The following is a 19,587-nucleotide window of genomic DNA, read 5'->3' as shown; positions in this document are numbered from 1 at the left end:
CTTGATTGAGTGTCACAATTCACCAATTGGGGGGCGTTCAGGAATCAAAGGCACCTTGACAAGGGTTCAACAACACTTCTACTGGCCTCACTTATCTAAGGTAGTGACAGAGTGGGTTTCTAATTGTGACACTTGCCAAAGGTGCAAGGTGGATAACTCAGCTTATCCCTTATCCTGGTCTTTTGCAACCCCTTCCAATTCCATCAGGTGCTTGGCAAGATATTGCCATGGACTTCATTGAGAAATTACCTAAGTCCTATGGTTATGATACTATCCTAGTTGTGGTGGATATATTCTCAAAAGGAGGACATTTCATAAAGCTCTCTCATCCATTCAATGCTGCTACAGTGGCTCATGTCTTTATTGACAATATTTTCAAATTACATGGGATGCCATGCTCCATTGTCTCAGATAGGGACAGCATATTCACTGGGATCTTCTGGAAAGAACTGATGAAACTCTTGGGCACTCAACTACACTTCAGCAATGCCTACCATCCTCAGACTGATGGTCAGTCAGAAAGGTTGAAACAATGCTTAGAAAATTACATTAGAGGCATATGTTTTTTGAAACCTAAAACATGGTCTAAGTGGTTGAGCCTATCAGAATTTTGGTATAATTCCACTTATCACAATGCAATCAAGATGTCCCCTTACCAAGCCCTGTATGGAACCATTCCCAGACTTCCTATACTGCGTCAGGTCACTACACAAGTTGCAGTTGTCGCTGACTTTCTCCAGGAGAGGGATACTATGAATAGCTATCTTAAAGAGTGCTTAACAACTGCTAAGAACAGAATGAAGCAAAATGTTGATCTCCATCGCACAGATAGAGAATTTGCAGTTGGAGACTGGGTCTATTTGAAGTTGCAACCTTACAGACAGGTTACAGTGGCCCTGCACAGCTCACTCAAGCTCAGTGCTCGTTATTATGGTCCTTTCAGATCACTGCACACATAGGCAAAGTGGCTTACAAACTCAAATTGCCTATTACTTACAAAATTCATGATGTTTTTCACATCTCTCTATTGAAGAAGAAACCTTCTTCTCCTACCACTTGCCTAACCACACTACCTCCTACTAATTCTGGTGAGTTCATCATTCAGCCAGCTAAGGTTCTTAACACCAGAAATGCAATCATTAATGATCAAATAGTTCCTTAGTTGCTAATTCATTAGGAAGGCATGCCAGTCATAGATGCTACATGGGAAGATCAAGCTATGGTTGCAGCTCAATTTCCTGACTTTTTTCATTCTTGGGGACAAGAATGTAGTAAAAGAGGAGGTATTGTCACATACAAATGCAGAAGTAAGAAGAATTAGAGTTGCAGGACTGAAGCGGTTATTATCCATTCAGTTAGTTATTTTCTTTTAAAAGTTATCATTATTATGTTTGTTATTATTATTTTATGCAGTTAGTTGTTTCTTCTTTTCCCTAATAGCCGGAGGTTAGGATATGAGCTAACTAATTTTGGCATCTTATGCCAGTTGTCATAGTACAGCTTGTAACTGTTTTGCTCTCCTGCTATATGGAGAAGGAATTCTGTACTACCAGATCATCTTGAGAATTAACGAAATCTACTATTCTCTCTACTACTTTATTCTTCTCTTCTCTCTTTCTACCTCGCCATTCTTAAACATTCTCTTCTTTTTTTCTTACTCCAGAACTGAGTTCTGACAATATATTAGGCCCTTAAAAGAAGTATCCACCCCTCAGAAATAAGCAATGACATAAAATATTATATAAAAGAATGATCCAACAGGTGAGATTAACAAAGTCAAGGGACAGTATCTTGAAAGTAAGATGAAATGAACACAGCGAGTGAACAAATAGACAAACCTAATAATGGACCTGAAGGAATCAGTTTCTGAGTTGCTGCCAATCGTATACCTACAAGTTTATCAAGAATATAAAATGTAAAAACAGAAGCCTGGAAATAGTATCAGCAATCACCATATTGGGATATAGGGCTGTAATCCAGCCAAGCTAAGTCAAAATTTGATCTGTTTATGCTCGGCTCATTACAAAATTAACGAGTTCGAGCTCAATATTTTACTCGTGAGTTGTTCGCTGCTCGTTTATTTGCTGACGAGCTTTCCACGCGAGGATCTTGTTAATTATGTCATGAAATTTAGTCTCGAACAACTAATTAAGTATGTTTCTCTAACACAAAACCATATAATTTCAAAACCTATAAAATAAAATTTCATATATAGCTGCGTAGTTTTACATTTCCCTTTTATAGAAATGCCTAAAGGGCGTTTGATATTTGATGGCGATAGAGATAAAGGATAAAGGTTGGATAAGTATAAAAGATTGGAACAAGGGTAAAAATAAGATATTTGGAAAATATTATTCCATGTTTGGTATACTAAATAGGGATAAATGATAAAAATAATACATTTTACTATATTACTCCTACTTACAGAACATTGATTCGAGGGATAAGATGGACTTTTCTATCATATTAAAATTGTAGAAGCTTATTCCACCCGCTTATATCAATCCCTTATTAACTGAGAAGAAAGAGTAGGGATGTAAACACGACAGGGAATGCATTTCCTATCCCTGTTCCCCGACTAGTCGGGGATTTCTTGTCCCCTGTCCCTGCAGGGATCCTCATTCTCTATTTAAAGATGTTCCAAAAACCTTATCCCCATTCCCCGTGGGTAATCACCATTTATGTTAAGAAAAGAATCAGTCAAAAAACTGAAACGTTTAAGAAACAATAGCTAATATTACAGTATTAACAAACTTTCTCAAATATCCCAAACCACAAAAGGCTTAAAATTGAAACAACCAAAAACCTAATTAATATATAGTTAAATCATTAAAAAAAATCAATTATCATTTGGAATAATCGGGGATCCCTATTGGGGATTAACAAGGTGGGATACCTTTTCCCATCCTCATCACGGGGGACAAAATTATCCCCGTCCTTGTTGGGACGAGTCACCAACGTGGACACCACCCCATTTACATCCCTACGAGATAGGATAATAATAAATTATTAATAAAAAAATGAAATAAAGAGGAACTAGGAGCTCCTCAATATTAGAGAGGATAAGAAGGCTTTTAGCGATTTGAGGAATCACTAAGAGGCTGTTGTAGAGTTGGTTTTTAACTCTCTCTACTCAAATTTTGCTTAAGAGCCCAACTAAAATACTATTGGAGATACTCTAAAGACTCTTATCCTCTCTTATCTCCGTACTCTATCTTTAAAATAAACATGGGATAAAAAGCCTTACATTATTTCTCCCAATCTCATCATATTAATCCCTCGTAACAAACAACCCGTAAAAAGTTCATCAAGGATACAAAAATAAAAATAGGCTTAAAAAATAGAAGCCTAGAAATTAGTATCAACAATGAAAGGAAACAAACCATTCCTGCATAGTCTCTTAACTAATGCATCTCTCTTAAATTTCAATAATGCAAGTCTTCTTTTATTGGTAAATTACACTCTTGGTCATTGGACTTTACTCAATTTTTCACAGAATAATTTTAAAAGGTAATATAAAAACCAGTCAACTTTACACTTGCTAAAGTTATAGCCACTAAACTTCAATTAACGCCTCAAAATTACCGTTGATGACATCAAATTGGAAATGTCCAAGAATTGAAATTGTTTAAAATCATATTTACCATGGAATCATGTTTTTTATTTTTTATTTTTTGCTTAGTGTTTTTTATTTTTGTAAGTCACCATTTTTTTAGCTTTCTCTCCCGAAACCACAACCATTCTCTTCAGTCTTTCTCTCTTTTTACTCTTCTTGAAACCTCTTTTTTGACCCAAGTCCAACATCATTGGTAATGCATTTTTTTTCATCATTGATGTTGTAGTTGGATCAAAAAAGAGACTTCAAAACGAGTAGAAAGAGAGAAAAAAAATGAAAATAATGGTCACGGTTCCGATTTTGGGACATGACGCACGAAAATATTATTGGAAATGCTTGATTCCTTTGAAAGCCCCTACTCAAGGTCATTGAACTTTGTCTATTTTCATGGTATGATCTACTAAATTTCAAAACATAACATAAAAGTCACTGAACTTTATACTAAATTACATCCATGACCACTATTATCATTGATCTTTTCACTCCCTCTTCAACATGTTGATTTCTTTCTCCCTATTTTTTGCTGCTTCTTTATTTCTCTTCTTAATGTGCTAAAAAAAATATAAAGAACAATTTCCAACAATATAAAATTTCAAGAGCTTTCAAAAGAATCAAGTATTTCCAATAATAATTTGGTGATTTATTGTTGTCCCAAAATCGAAACCACAACCATTATCTTCAGTCTTTCTCTCTTTTTACTCTTCTTGAAACCTCTTTTTTGACCCAATTCCAACATCATTGGTAATGCATTTTTTTTTATCATTGATGTTGTAGTTGGATCAAAAAAGAGACTTCAAAACGAGTAGAAAGAGAGAAAAATGAAACTAATTGTTATGGTTCCGATTTTGGGACATGACGCACGGAAATATTATTGAAAATGCTTGATTCCTTTGAAAGCCCCTACTCATGGTCATTGAACTTTGTCTATTTTCATGGTGTGATCTACTAAATTTCAAAAGGTAACATAAAAGTCACTGAACTTTATACTAAATTACATTCATGACCACTATTATCATTGATCTTTTCACTCCCTCTTCAACATGTTGATTTCTTTCTCCCTATTTTTTGCTTCTTCTTTATTTCTCGTTTTAATGTGCTAAAAAAAATATAAAGAACAATTTCCAACAATATAATATTTCAAGAGCTTTCAAAAGAATCAAGTATTTCCAATAATAATTTGGTGATTTATTGTTGTCCAAAATCGAAACCACAACCATTATCTTCAGTCTTTCTCTCTTTTTACTCTTCTTGAAACCTCTTTTTTGACCCAATTCCAACATCATTGGTAATGCATTTTTTTTCATCATTGATGTTGTAGTTGGATCAAAGAAGAGACTTCAAAACGAGTAGAAAGAGAGAAAAAAATGAAAATAATGGTTATGGTTCCGATTTTGGGACATGACGCACAGAAATATTATTGGAAATGCTTGATTCCTTTGAAAGCCCCTACTCATGGTCATTGAACTTTGTCTATTTTCATGGTATGATCTACTAAATTTCAAAACCTAACATAAAAGTCACTGAACTTTATACTAAATTACATCCATGACCATTATTAACATTGATCTTTAACTCCCTCTTCAACATGTTGATTTCTTTCTCCCTATTTTTTCCTTCTTTATTTCTTCTTAATGTGCTAAAAAAAATATAAACAACAATTTCCAACAATATAATATTCCAAGGGCTTTCAAAAGAATCAAGTATTTCCAATAATAATTTGGTGATTTATTGTTGACCCAAAATCGAAACCACAACCATTCTCTTCAGTCTTTCTCTCTTTTTACTCTTCTTAAAACCTCTTTTTTGACCCAATTCCAACATCCTTGGTAATGCAATTTTTTTTCATCATTGATGTTGTAGTTGGATTAAAGAAGAGACTTCAAAACGAGTAGAAAGAGAGAAAAAATGAAAATAATGGTTATGGTTCCGATTTTGGGACATGACGCACGGAAATATTATTGGAAATGCTTGATTCCTTTGAAAGCCCCTACTCAAGGACATTGAACTTTGTCTATTTTCATGGTATGATCTACTAAATTTCAAAACGTAACATAAAAGTCACTGAACTTTATACTAAATTACATCCATGACCATTATTATCATTGATCTTTAACTCCCTCTTCAACATGTTGATTTCTTTCACCCTATTTTTTCTTCTTTATTTCTCTTCTTAATGTGCTAAAAAAAAATATAAAGAACAATTTCCAACAATATAATATTCCAAGGGCTTTCAAAAGAATCAAGTATTTCCAATAATAATTTGATGATTTATTGTTGACCCAAAATCGAAACCACAACCATTCTCTTCAGTCTTTCTCTCTTTTTACTCTTCTTGAAACCTCTTTTTTGACCCAATTCCAACATCCTTGGTAATGCATTTTTTTTCATCATTGATGTTGTAGTTGGATCAAAGAAGAGACTTCAAAACGAGTAGAAAGAGAGAAAAAATGAAAATAATGGTTATGGTTCCGATTTTGGGACATGACGCACGGAAATATTATTGGATTGATTCCTTTGAAAACCCCTACTCATGGCCATTGAACTTTGTCTATTTTCACAGTATAATCTCCTAAACTTCAAAATGTAACATAAAAGTCACTAAACTTTATATTAAATTACATCCATGACCATTATTATCATTGATCTTTAACTCCCTCTTCAGCATGTTGATTTCTTTCTCCCTACTTTTTCCTTCTTTATTTCTCTTCTTAATGTGCTAAAAAAAATAAAAACAATATCCAACAAAATAATATTCGAAGGGCTTTCAAAAGAATCAAGCATTTCCAATAATATTTTGGTGCTTCAGTGTTTTCCCAAAATCGGAACCACAACCATTCTCTTCGGTCTTTCTCTCTTTCTACTCTTATTGAAAACCTCTTTTTTGACCCAATTCCAACATCATTGGTAATGCATTTTTTTTGTCATTGATGTTGTAGTTGGGTCAAAAAAGAGACTTCAAAAAGAGAAAAAAGAGAGAAAAAACGAAAAGAATGGTTATGGTTCCGATTTTGGGACACGAAGCACGGAAATATTATTGGAAATGTTTGATTCCTTTGAAATGCTCTAGGAATACTATTGTGTTGAAAATTGTTCTTTACATTTTTTTAGCACGTTAACATGTTGAAAAAAAGTCAAGAGTCAAAAAGGTGGGTTCATGGAAATAATGGTCATGGATGTAATTTAATGTAAACTTTAGTGGCTTTTATCTTACTTTTTGAAGTTCAGTGGTCATAACATGAAAATGGGAAAAGTTTAGTGTTCATGGGTGTAATTTACCCCATTTAAATAATCTCAAAACGAAAAAGTTGAATTAAAGTTATTGTAGATATCATCAATTTTTAGAATTTTATGTTTTTATGTCTATCAACGATCATTTTGAGGCTTTCATTGAAATAGTCATTACATGTTGAAGTTTAGTAGTTAGTCATTCAATGAACATGGGTGTAATGTAGCTCTTCTTTTATGTTTCTCTTTATATTTCTAGAGAAGCCAAACAAGAGGTCAAAGTCAACAAAAAGCTGGAATTTTGAGTCATTTTATAGTATAAAACTTGACATGTAATCAGCTATTTTCATTTTACTAAAATAAAATGCAGTGAGTCAAAGAATAACAGATTTCTTTTTTGGGAAGGAATCTATGAATCTTGAATACTTCTAAGAGATTGAAGTACGCAGATCGGAGTATCCGGGGATACGGATACGCCGGGAATCCGCAGAGATACAGCAAAACATGCATCCCCTTTTCTTTTTTCTTTTAATTATGGAGATATGCAAGGATACTTGGGGGTTACGTTTCACAGATGATAATTAGGTAAAATTTAGAGATTTTCTTTAAATAAATTTAAAAAACAGGGGTTAGTATATAAAAAAAATTAAATATAAATAATAAAATAAACCAGCCCGCACCAAGCCTTTTATTTCAAAAAATAAAAAAAATAAAAACTAAAAGCCAATCAGTATTAAATATTTGTAAATGAAAATCATGAAAATGCCTTGGAATAGTTTTTAGACTTGGTAATTTAAATAGTTAGAAGTATTAAATGTTTCTTTTTTATGAATTTATGACTTATTTTTATTTTTTTTTTGGTAGGAAAAGAAAAGATGAATTTATGACTTATTGGTTATTATGAATGTAATTTGTGGTTTATAATGACTTATGAATGTTATTTATAGTTTTATATATATATACATAAGTTGGCATATCCCCACCGTACCGCATCGTTTGTCGTACACATACCGTATGCGAACCCGTATCAGTGCTTCACAGGTAAGAATCAAAGCATTAGAGTTAAGGATGTATATCTAAGCAAGTTAATCATATTCATACCTACATATTGCTCATAACAAATAAATAGTCATTTTTGAACACATAGTAAAGAGACATACCAAACACACAAGAGAATAGGAAGGAAGATCCAAAGCCAATGGCATCACCGACTGCTTTTGTCTCCTGCTCTTGCATCAAAACATAAGCCTATATAGAGAAAAATAATCAGATTTATCTGTACATTTTGCTAGCAATAATCAACTCCATTTTATGTAGATGCTAAACCAGCAATTTATGACCATAACCCTGGATATACATACTGCAAACACTATGTTGCACGGACACTGACACTGAAAAATAAACAGATTTATCGGTATATTTTGCTACCAACAATCAACTCCGTTTTATTTAAATGGTAAACCAGCATTTTATGACCATAACCATGGATATACATACTCACACAAACATGATGAAAAGTTTGAAAACCAGGGTAAAAAGACAAAATGGTTGCTGCCTGTTTTGGAGTTTTTATGATACTACCATAGTTGTGCAAGGCGCAATGCCTACTAAGTCGCAAAGGGTCTTGGAGCCTAGGCGCAAGGTTTAAACGCGCGCCTAAGCAACACAAGTCGCACCAAAACAAAATACCATTAAAATTATAAAAAACAACAATAAACATTTCTAAAATGACGCAAATAGTCAAATAACAACAATCTTATTCATAAAATGCATGAGATAAATTCTAATTAACTACTAAGACATAATTATAGTTCATAATAAAATTTAAATCTAAGGACCAAAGTTCAACATCAACTTAACACTAAGTTAATAACTAATAGTCTAATAATTACTTTACCTCAAGCAAGACTAGAGGTCTTAGTCTTTATAGTCCCTGTTCATCATCAAAGATCATAAATGGATGCTTCAATGAATTGCAGCTCAAGGAATTAGAAGAGAAGCTGCTACGAGTTTTATACGTTTTATGTCCTTCAGAATCGCAGCTCATTTCTTTCATTTTCTTTTGTTTTTTCTTCTTTTTCTAATTTAATCTCAACCATTAATCATAAAGATTTTCTATGGTTGTGAATACAAGCCGAAAAAACCAGAAAACCCTACAATTGCGCCTAGGCGTGCCTCGCATAAGGCGAGAGGCGCCCCAAGGCACGGGCCATACACACAAAGAGGCACTAAACCCTGAGGTGCACCTTTGACAACTGTGGATCCTACTATTAAAAAAGAACCAATTCAATTTACTCTTAGTAGAGGTAATGCCAAGCAGATTGAATATAATCAACTTAATGGTGCTAATCATAGAAATAATTATTCAATTGTTTTGGAGGTTAAAACACAGAAGGAGCATGAAGTGTGGATGAACCTTTAAATAGAGAAAACAAAGTCATCAAACACAACTTTTCAAGGTCTGTTCTTACTTGTCTTGTTTAAAAACTCCTAATCTACAAAAGAGAAAACCTAATGCATCAAAATGCTGCCATTTGATTTTACCAGAGTTCAATAGTCTATAAACGTATAAAGGTAAGATCATCAGTCTACTACATAAATCACAGCAATATATAACAGGCAAATTCTACAAATCAAAATACGTTTCACATCCTATATGCAATTTGTAATAACGTCACCGTAGTCATAAGTGCAGCTCCCGTCAATCCGCCGAACAGCGATCCTTTGCTTCTTGATTTACTGACTGTAAGCACAGAATCCAAATTTAGCCTATGTTATTGGATTAAAATGGAATTAGGTAGGATAATGTAGTGAAATAAGATAGGAGAGAACAAGAAAATCTTACAGGCAAAAATACCGCCGGAGAACAGTAGGATTCCATAGGCGGCAGAGGCAGCCGGGGCCAGATCTGAGACCTGAGATTTAATAACGAAAGGCTTCGACGGTTTCGATTTGAAATTGGAAGTGGATAGCCTTAGATTTTGAAAACTTCCACTTGAAAAACGGGAGCAAGTAGGGATTCTAGAGAGTTTTGTGCTTTTCCTGCTTCCATAATTGTCGCCAAGGGTAGGATATTTGGCGCCTGTAATTTGCAGTGGCAAACAGTTCATCCTCAGTCCACTCTCACTTTCAACGAGCGCGGATTACAGATTCCAGTCACCGGCGGCAAGTGGTAAAACTACGTCTAGACCATACTCTAGATCACCAGGCGGCTCATTAGAGATGGGATTTGAAATGGGCCTAAATTATTCTTCGAGGGCTTAAAAGTCGCTGGCTCAGTGAAGCGAAGCGAAGCAAAGCAAAAAAGTCTCTGGGTCAGTAAATTTAAAAAGAAAAGGAAATTTATAGAGAAATCCCGTAATAGGCCTTGTTTGGATGGAGTAAAAATAAAGTAAGGTAATATAAGGCGAAGTAATTGAGGTATATGAAATAACTTGTTGTTGTGTTTGGAAGGAAGATAAAGTAAGTAATGATTTTTCATTAAAAAAAAAAAGTAAGTAATGATTTAATAATATAAATAAATTAAATTAATTTTTTGTATAAATAAAATAAAAGATAAGGTGTCTTCTATAGTTACTTTGTTTTTTACAAAGTACCATTACTTGGTGTGTTTTCACCATTGGATGATGCAGTATAAAATTAATCCAATTGTGAAAACACACAAAGTAAGCATAACTTTTACCAAAAGATAAATGGTAATTTTGAAAGAAAAAGATATGTACCATGATTTCTTTCCAATTTGAAATATAAAAAAAATTACCCTACATTCACCTCACAAATCCTCGCTATTATGTTCTTCAATTACATCTCAAAACAAACAAGGTTACCTAATTACACTTACCCTCATTTATCTTCAAATATACCATCCAGACAATCTTTTAAAAAATTATCAATAATCATGTGAATAATTATGTTATGTAATAGAGATAAGATGTTACCCTAATGTTTACACATACGAGCAATTTTACTTCCAACGTCTAAAATGATGTAGTTTTACTCTTAATGTGGCAGCAATAGCAATTTTATCCCTAATATTAACAAATTTGGTCAATTTGAGAAATTATTTATCAAATTATCTTTTCGTCATGAATCTTGTTTTCTACACTTCACGTGTGCGTCATTTTATCACTTATTAGTAACAGATCGCAAACATATGATTAAACGTAAAAAAAAAATTAAAAAAATATATTGTATTTTGTACGAGTTTGACAAAAACAACTTTAAATATTTCGTCGAATTAAAAAAATATATTAATCTCCAAATCTATTATTAAATCACAAAAGATATGAAATCTTTTTTAGAATCACCTTACGTGCAATTGATGCAGAATAAGGTGCAAAATATATGTGTTTTATAATAATATCTGAAACTGAATCAACTTGTCAACGTTATGGGGTAAAATTGCTCTTGATTGCCAATAGTAGAGATAAAATTGCATCATTTTAGACCTTAAAGGTAAAATTACTCCTACCTATAAATTTAATACGAGTATTTTTGCACCTTATCCCTAAATAATAACTTAAAATAGGTTTAATATATTCAAAGTCCTTAAAAACTTGATTGTCTTTTTAAATTTGTAAAGTTTCTTTTACCCCTTCAACTTATTTAAAATAACTAATAGGTCGCCTAGATTTTTTTTTAAATGACATATTCTTCTCCTAAACTTGCTAACAGTGATCTATTAGCCTCTTGAACTTGTTTAAAGTGACATACATTTCAATTTGTTCTAATTTGTAAAAAAAAATAACTTTATATATTTTACAATAAATGTCCTATTCGCAATTCTAAATCTTTAAAACAAATTAACTTTATATATTTTTACACCTTTATGTCATTTTATTGATTTAGGATTTAATCATTACATTTTAAGCAAGTTTAGAGAGCTAATAAGACATCATATAAATTTAGGGGGGCAATCAAGCTTTTTTGACAAGTTGAGGGGCAACTAATGTATTAAGCCTTTTGCTCCTGAACGTGTCCAAAAAATTTGATTGCCCTCTTGAACTTTCATAATATCCTAATGGCCCCATTACCGACAAGTAGGAATAAAATCACCATCTTTTAAAAGCCAATGATCCCTCCAAATATGTACTTTCTCCCTGTTACCAAAACGCCACCTCAACCTTAAGCAAAGAATATCACGAGAACCCCAAATACTTTTTCCAAGCGTGACTATGATTTGTGCCCATTTTGCAATTAAGAAAGTTTCGTGTGAAAAATATTTTACTTTAAACATATGGCTCACCAAAGTATAAGGATTATTAATAAGATTCCAACCTTTCTTTCTAAGTAGTGACAAATTGAAAGAATGAAGATCTCTATAACTGAGCCCCCCACTATTATGGGTATTACACAAACGATTCCAATCAAACCAATGAATATTTTTTCCCATCTCCTTGCCAAAAAGAATTCACCATTTGTTGTAACTCATCATTCAAAGAACGAGAAAAAAGGAATACACTCATATAATACGGCTTAAGCTACAGATTTCAAAAGAATATCCTTCCTACTATTAGATAAAAATTCCACACCCCAACTACAAAAACCTCTTTTTCTCAACTGATCCTTCAAAAAGCTAAAACTCGATGTTTTAAACCTACCGATCATATAGGGAAAGCTTAGATAACTATTAGTTGCTCATATAAACACTATCAGGGTGTTTGTTAGAAGGAATATAAGAGGTGGGATAGGGATAAAAAATACGAGATAAATTATCCCGTATTTGTTTGGGAGATAGAAGAGTGAGACGGATGAGGGATAAACTTCTTATCCCTCAAATCCTATACCCAGGAGGGGGGTGGTATAAGGAGGTGGGATAAGCTCCTGCGATTTTAATAGGATGGAAAAGTCCATTTTATCCCTCAAATTAATGTTATGTAGTTTAAATAGGGTTAAAATAGTAAAATGTATTATTTTATCTCTATCCCTATCCCACATGCCAAACATTGGATAATAATTCTCGACTATCATATTTTTATCCTTATCCCAACCATTTATCCTTATTCCTATCTCAACTTTTATCCCTATCCCTATCCCGATCCCAATAGAATACCAAACGCCCCGTATGAGAATTAACACTCAAGAAAGCACAAATAGAAGTTTTCAAATATTCTTTTACATTGGAACTGAAAAAGGTACCCGACTTTTGTAAATTGATGGATTGTCCTGAAGCCTCTTCGAATATTTAATTCCTCTTTAAGTACCGAGTTGCCCATATAAACATTATCTATGAGCATTTCTAAATACAAAACTAAAAATCGTGTTTACATCAATATGTTCTAACATATTTCTTTCAAATATAAAATTGCTACACCATTCAACCTTTCTCATTAATGATCTCAAATAGTTATTCAATAATTTTAACTTCAAAAAGATCATTTCAATACAATGGTCACTAGTATAATTAGGAGGATTCGAAAAACAAATGCAATATTTGGATAATAATTTGTTGCTTTCAGAAACTTAAGAATTTCAAATATTGATATCAATAAGTTTGGAAAAGTCATTTGCAACACTCTTATTTTTGAAAAAACGTCATCTCCATCAACATGCAAAAAAAAAAAAAAAACTATTATAAGAAATATGGTGATAAAGTTGTGCCTTGTGATCGTTTAAACATAACGATTATACTTATTGTCGATGTACTTTTTTGAGATATTAATTTTTATATTTTTTATAAGAATGTTATTTTTGGACTCCTCCCTTATATCTAGATATGTATGGCTTTGGGTATGGGTCGGGTTGGGCCGGACCTGTTGGGCTTTTAATAAAACTTAACGAGCCTAAGCCCACCCAACTCGCAATAAATTGAGTTGGGCTCGGGTTCGGGCCTAAAATATTCAAGCCCATTTGTGTATTAAAAAATATAATTAAAATGTCATACCAACTTTTCTTAATAAAAAAATTAGTACACACAACACAATACTTAATAAGTTTGGAAAAATTCTAATAAACTAATTGTCTATCCAAACATCAAATCCAAAATAAATTACAACATAAAAAATATAATTAATTTATAGTTATAAATTATTATATATATATATATATATATATATATAGTATATCGGGCCGGACCGATGGAAAATTTATATAGCCCAAACCCATCCAGTTTTCGACGGGTTTATACGGGCTTGGACCGGACCGAGCCTGACACTAATTTCATATGTCCAAACCCGGATAAATGGGCATGGGCCTGGCCGGACTCGTCGGTCCATGCCCAAATCTAGATGTGTAATGTGAATTTAGTAGTCCATACTTCTAGATCTGTTCGTGGTGAGTGGACTTGTCCACCACCATTTATTATTGATGGGTTATCTTCTTATTTAAGTTAATAAACATTATTCTTTAATTAAAAAAAAATTATTTCTGTAACCGGTCTTTTATAATTTAATTTATATATTATTATTATTATTATTTAAATTATTTTTTACCCCTCTACACATGCTAATAGGAGCATCTTTAGTGGTGACAGAGAATGATTAACTTGCAAATAAAAACTCTTTTTTTTACGGTTGCAAATAAAAACTCTTAATTACTTGTAACTATCATTACAGTAGTTGTTACCAAAATTAATATACAACTTTTGTCACAACTTTCTCATGACATATGAGCCCACAAAAACTAAAACTAAACTTACAAAATATCATATCATTATAATTAATATTAAATTGTTCTGACCAATGTTATCAAACCCGGACCGGACTGGCCGGTAGGATTGGTTCGACTGAAACCGATAGGTAGTCCGGTCCGAGCTTGTCTGGATTGATGAACTCTCTAAAAACCAGTGTGAATCGATTCGACCAGTGGTTAAATCGAAAACCGGCCAGCCCGGTTCACACCTGTTGTTACTTAAAAAAAATTTAATGGAAAGAAAGGAAAATACAATTTAAGGAAAAAAATTTAATCGAAAGAAAAAGAAAAAAAAATTTAAGGAAAAAAATTTTAATGGAAAAAAAGAAAAATACAATTTAAGGAAAAAAAATGTAATGGAAAGTTTAAAAAAGAAAACGAGATAAAATCTAACAAAAGGAGACATGGCTTCGCTTGTCCATTTTGAGTTTATAATATATTGTTAAAAAGAGTTTACATATTTCAAGTTTGATAACTTGCCGGATCCGATTTGATATTCTCTGCCAGAGTTACCTGCAAAACAGAACCGGAGACAGGATCTCCGGGAAAACTCTCCGACGATCAAGTCAGTTTTTGTAAAAAGGTTGGTAATTTGACAATAGTATTGCGAGAAAAATTGTGAGCGTACCTTTTTCCCTCGTTCTTAAGGCCTTTTATAGGTGTTTTTTAGGTAACCGCCGATGGCGGTTACTCCTTAGTAGGCCACGTTCTGAGGGCGATTCCCCCTTTTTAGGCCATGTCCCTTTCGTGGCTTTCATGGCAACGAACGTGGTTCTGAGTGGGAGTCTTGATGCTCCGTTTAGGAATTCGGGGCGGTTACTCGCTGCGCCCGCTTCCTTTATTCGGGTCTCATCCAATCTTAGACCATAGGTCTAAGTATGGGCTGGGCCTGCAAAATGAATATGACCCGTTTTAGCCTCGCGGGTCATCACATGCCTCCCCTTTAGTTTGATACAAGAGCCCTTTAGGGTCTGTTCATAGGGGACGCTTCGTTTTTGCTTGTCTATTCAAAATTCAAAAACTTGTGAATTTTTTCTCTTTCGTTATTTCTTTTTCGGCGTCATCTTTTCCGGCGTTGACCTCTTATTTCCGTCATTTCTCTGTGTTGTCTTTCCCATGTAAGTTTTCCTCTTCATAATTTGTACCTCGTTCGGCTTTTTACTTCTGTTTATTTCTTTTCCTCAACATGTCGAACCCCGACCTTGACTTCGCACCGTTCGATGAGAGCTACGTCCGCGAGGTTTCTCATGAAGTTGATGAGATGGTTGATGAAGTTTCAACCAGTTCTCATGGGTCTGATTCCCACCCCGCTGACTTCCTCCACCTGGCGAATACAACCGACGAGGGTCTAGGTTTTGACCCTAAGAAGTTGATTCCGCCACCTGTCCCAACCCCCCGTTTGTTACCAAAGAGGGACAGGTCGGGAAGCCTAGTTTGTCGCGAGACCATTGAGGATTTGCGGGTGCAATATCCTTGGCTCCAAGGTCTCAAGACCATCATTCCCGGGGAGGATAGAGGACCGGGCGATTACCCAAAGGGGTATTTCACCATTTTCGTCGCCCAGATTATCTGCGGCTTCACTTATCCGCTGGCGGATGAGATTGCTTCCATCCTCGGCGGTTACGGAATCGCACCCGGGCAGTTACATCCAAATGGATGCGCCGACTTGACCCTGGATAAATTTCTGGCGGATTGTTTGGAGGTTCCTTTCTCGCTTAAAATTTTCTCCAAGCTTCATCATTTCAAGAGTTCGGCGGGGTATTTCACTTTCATCCGCCAGAGCGGATACTATGGTTTTGACGAGAAACTAAACAAGATCCGCGAGTGTGATCGCTCTTACTTTTTTATCAAGTTTAATGAGGGAAATCCGAACTTCCTTCGCCATTGGGGCCGGCCCAATGTGAAGAGTTTGAACTTCGGTTATCCCAGCGAGGAAGAATCCGCCGTCATCAAGTTCCTGAAGAGTACCCCTCCTTTTGTATGGACATATGATCAGGCCTTCCATATGCTAAGGAGCCGAGTAGCGATTGCCTACCGCGCGGGGGATCGCGTGGTCTATATCCCTTATCGCGTTTTTGTACAAGGTACTTTTTATTTCCAAGTTGATGATTTCTTTTAACCCTTTGCAGGGGTGATCCTTTATCTCAAATCGCTGCAGATCGGGAGGCTAAAGCCCTAGCGAGAAGGAAGAAGCGGATGGCGGGAACCGCCTCCGTTGTAGGGGCGGATTCTTCTGGAGGAACGATTCCTTCCATTGAGGCGGCTTCTCCTGTAAGGGCCTCCATTTCACAAGGTCCCGCTTCTGCCTCCGAGGATCTTCCTTTGACGAGGAAGCGGAAGATAAGTGCGGATACAGAGTCTTCTCGTCCCAAGAAGAAGAACACCTCCGTGTCCCTTACTGTTGGCGGTACACCCGTATCCGCCTCATCCAAAGGAAAGAGCAGTACCCCAATTCATGAGGTATCCTGATCTATTCCCTCTTTCTATATTGCTACTTTTTTCCTCATGAACTATCTGCTGTTCTCTTGATATTTTTCTTTACGCCTTTGCAGCCAATTCCCGACATCAGCGGATGGTGGACTAGGACCTTTGGCATGGCCGTGAGTTTTTCTTGCAAGGACATTGTCTCTTCCATATGCAATGTCCTCGGGCGGCTTCCCTCTGCTTCTCATGTACGCGAACAAGTACCGCTCCCTACCGCTGTGGAGGGGATCGAGAAGCGTTCTGTAGAGGTATATTGTTGCTTGTCATTCTCTTTCAAGGATCTTGTGTCCATTGTAACCGCCTATTTCTATTCGCCCTTTTTTATTCGTGAGCCGTTTTATATGCAGATTATCAATTTCGCTGAGGGCATCCTCCGAAGGGATGCCGAGCGAGCCAAGGAGTTGGAAGGTCTTGGTACTGAATTGGCGACTCAGAAGTCGCTTTATGATGATGTCCAAGGGAAGGTGAAGGTCCTAGAAGGCGCCCTTCAGAAGGTTGTGAGCGAGAAGGAGGAGGCTCTTAAATCTCTTCAGGCTAAGTCCGATGAGCTGCGAAAGGCCCTCGATGATCTAGCTGATTCCAAGGAGACACAAAAGAAGAGGGCTGAGGAAATTCTGGCTGAAGACGGTGCCCGCATCTACTGGTATGGGGAGCGGATTCATGCCGCTTATGAGCATGGACATCAGGGTCTCGTACTTAACCGCCCCAAGGTTCCCATCCCTGAAAATGATTTAACTGAGAAGTGGGACAAGCTGGAAGCCGAGGATGCTGATATGGATGAGGTACTCCTCTTAGATTGGAAGAGTTTTCAGGAATCTCCAATTATCGGCGAGATCCCTACCCAGAATGCGGAAGAAGGGGCACCGCAGGACATCTCTCAGCCTGAGCAAGAGGTACCGCCCTCTGAAGCAGTTATTGATTCGAGGGTTGAGGATTCGCTTGAAGTAGATCCGCCCACTGGAGGAGATGAGGGAGTCGCTGGAGGCGAGGAAAGCAATAGGGGTGAAGGAGAGGAAGCTATAGCATAGTTTAATTTATATTTGGACTTTTTGTATGTAACAAACTGCCCGTATATATTAATTTTCTTTCACTTGTCGCTTTGCCTATACGTGAGATTATTGTCACTTTATTTTCATGTATGATCCTTGCCTTTTGCCGACTTCATACTTGTAATTCTTCATAGTAATTTTTGCTTCCGCTAGGGTGGCCAAACCCTTTTTGTAATTTTTGAGTACTCGTTTATTCGCTTAATTTTATGCCTTACTCTATTATTTTTCTTTCGAAAATAATATAATTATAAGGTTAATCATAAGGTTTTACGAGTGATGCGTAATCATGCATCCGCCTTTCTTTAATAGGCAACACATTTATGTGTTTTTTGAGTTTAACCCTAAGGGTTTTGCGAGTGATGCGTAATCATGCATCCGCCTTTCTTTAATAGGCAACACATTTATGTGTTTTTTGAGTTTAACCCTAAGGGTTTTGCGAGTGATGCGTAATCATGCATCCGCCTTTCTTTAATAGGCAACACATTTATGTGTTTTTAAGAACAATCCGCATTCGGGCGTAACATATTGAATAAATGTAATAATTGAATACCTTTATTGATAAAGAGAAAAGGTTTATTACATAGGTACACCAACTGTGTGGGATCAAAGCCTCATTAAAACCTTTTATCAGAAAACCCAATGGGAAAAACTCATAAAAGGAAAAAGAGTACTCGTCATTTCCTCGAACTCCTCGGCCTTTTTATATAGGCGTAGATTCTCTAGATTCCAGGTGCGCGGGAGCTTCTTTCCGCTCATTTCTTCTATTTTAAACGTGGCTGGTCCCAGCTTCTTGGATACTTTGTATGGTCCGATCCAGTTGACGCCCAACTTGCCTTTGCCATCTCTGGATTGTATTTTATCCGCTTTTTTCAAGACCAAGTCGTTCTCGTTGATTATTACTTTTCGCATTCTTCTGTCATGATATTTCTTGATTCTATTACGGTATACTGCCATTCGCATGTAAGCTTTTTCTCTTCATTCCTCCACAGAATCCAAAGCATCTCTAATGTTGATAGGATTTTGTGTGTCGCAATAATAAATTATCCGATCTGTGGGCGACTTGATTTCAACAGGTAGGACTGCTTCGGCTCCATAAACTAACGAGAAAGGTGTTTCGCCTGTTGCTGCCTTTACAGAGGTTCTGTATGCCCACAACATATGGGGTATCTCATCCGCCCAACCTGTTTTTTTTGTCTCCTAGCCGCTTCTTGATGCCTTGAATCATGGCCCTGTTGGTAACCTCCGTCATACCATTCGATTGGGGATGGTTTACGGAAGAAAAATGATTTTTGATCCCCATGCTTTCGCAGTATGCTTTGAACTTGGCACAGTTGAACTGGGTGCCATTGTCGGTTATAAGCTTTTGCGGGATTCCAAATCGTATGATAATGTTCTCTCGTAAGAACTCGATCATTCGCTCAGGTGTTTGTGCGGTTACTGCCTCCGCTTCTACCCATTTGCTGAAGTGGTCAACTGCGACTATCAAGTACTTCCTTTTCTTTGTCGTTTCTGGGAATGGACCCACTATATCGATTCCCCATGTTGCGAATGGCCATGCCGTCATTATAGCGATTTGTTCGGCTC

General features: G+C 35.8%; 1 protein-coding gene across 1 annotated transcript; it reads right to left on the bottom strand.

The window, feature by feature from the left end:
* Nucleotides 1-1,711: 1,711 nt before the first annotated feature.
* On the bottom strand, nt 1,712-10,134 carry LOC136224365 (protein FATTY ACID EXPORT 4, chloroplastic). The gene is made up of 4 exons (XM_066012688.1): nt 9,687-10,134; nt 9,520-9,584; nt 8,002-8,089; nt 1,712-1,889 (listed from the first exon to the last, which is right to left on the bottom strand). Exons 1-4 carry the CDS (start codon nt 9,949-9,951, stop codon nt 1,777-1,779), a joined length of 531 nt encoding a protein of 176 aa, XP_065868760.1. The 5' UTR covers nt 9,952-10,134; the 3' UTR covers nt 1,712-1,776.
* Nucleotides 10,135-19,587: the final 9,453 nt, after the last annotated feature.

Source organism: Euphorbia lathyris, chromosome 3, assembly GCF_963576675.1.
Source record: "Euphorbia lathyris chromosome 3, ddEupLath1.1, whole genome shotgun sequence".
NCBI lineage: Eukaryota > Viridiplantae > Streptophyta > Magnoliopsida > Malpighiales > Euphorbiaceae > Euphorbia > Euphorbia lathyris.
Note: the sequence above shows the minus strand (reverse complement) of the source record. Positions and strands in the feature narration are given on the sequence as shown.

Coding starts and splice junctions, on each gene's coding strand:
- LOC136224365 (XM_066012688.1), bottom strand. CDS start 9,951: ATGAACTGTTTGCCACTGCAAATTACAGGCGCCAAATATCCTACCCTT. Junction 8,090..9,519: donor GAGCTGCACTTATGACTACG/GTGACGTTATTA, acceptor TTCTCTATATAG/GCTTATGTTTTGATGCAAGA. Junction 1,890..8,001: donor CCTATTCTCTTGTGTGTTTG/GTATGTCTCTTT, acceptor ATAAACTTGTAG/GTATACGATTGGCAGCAACT.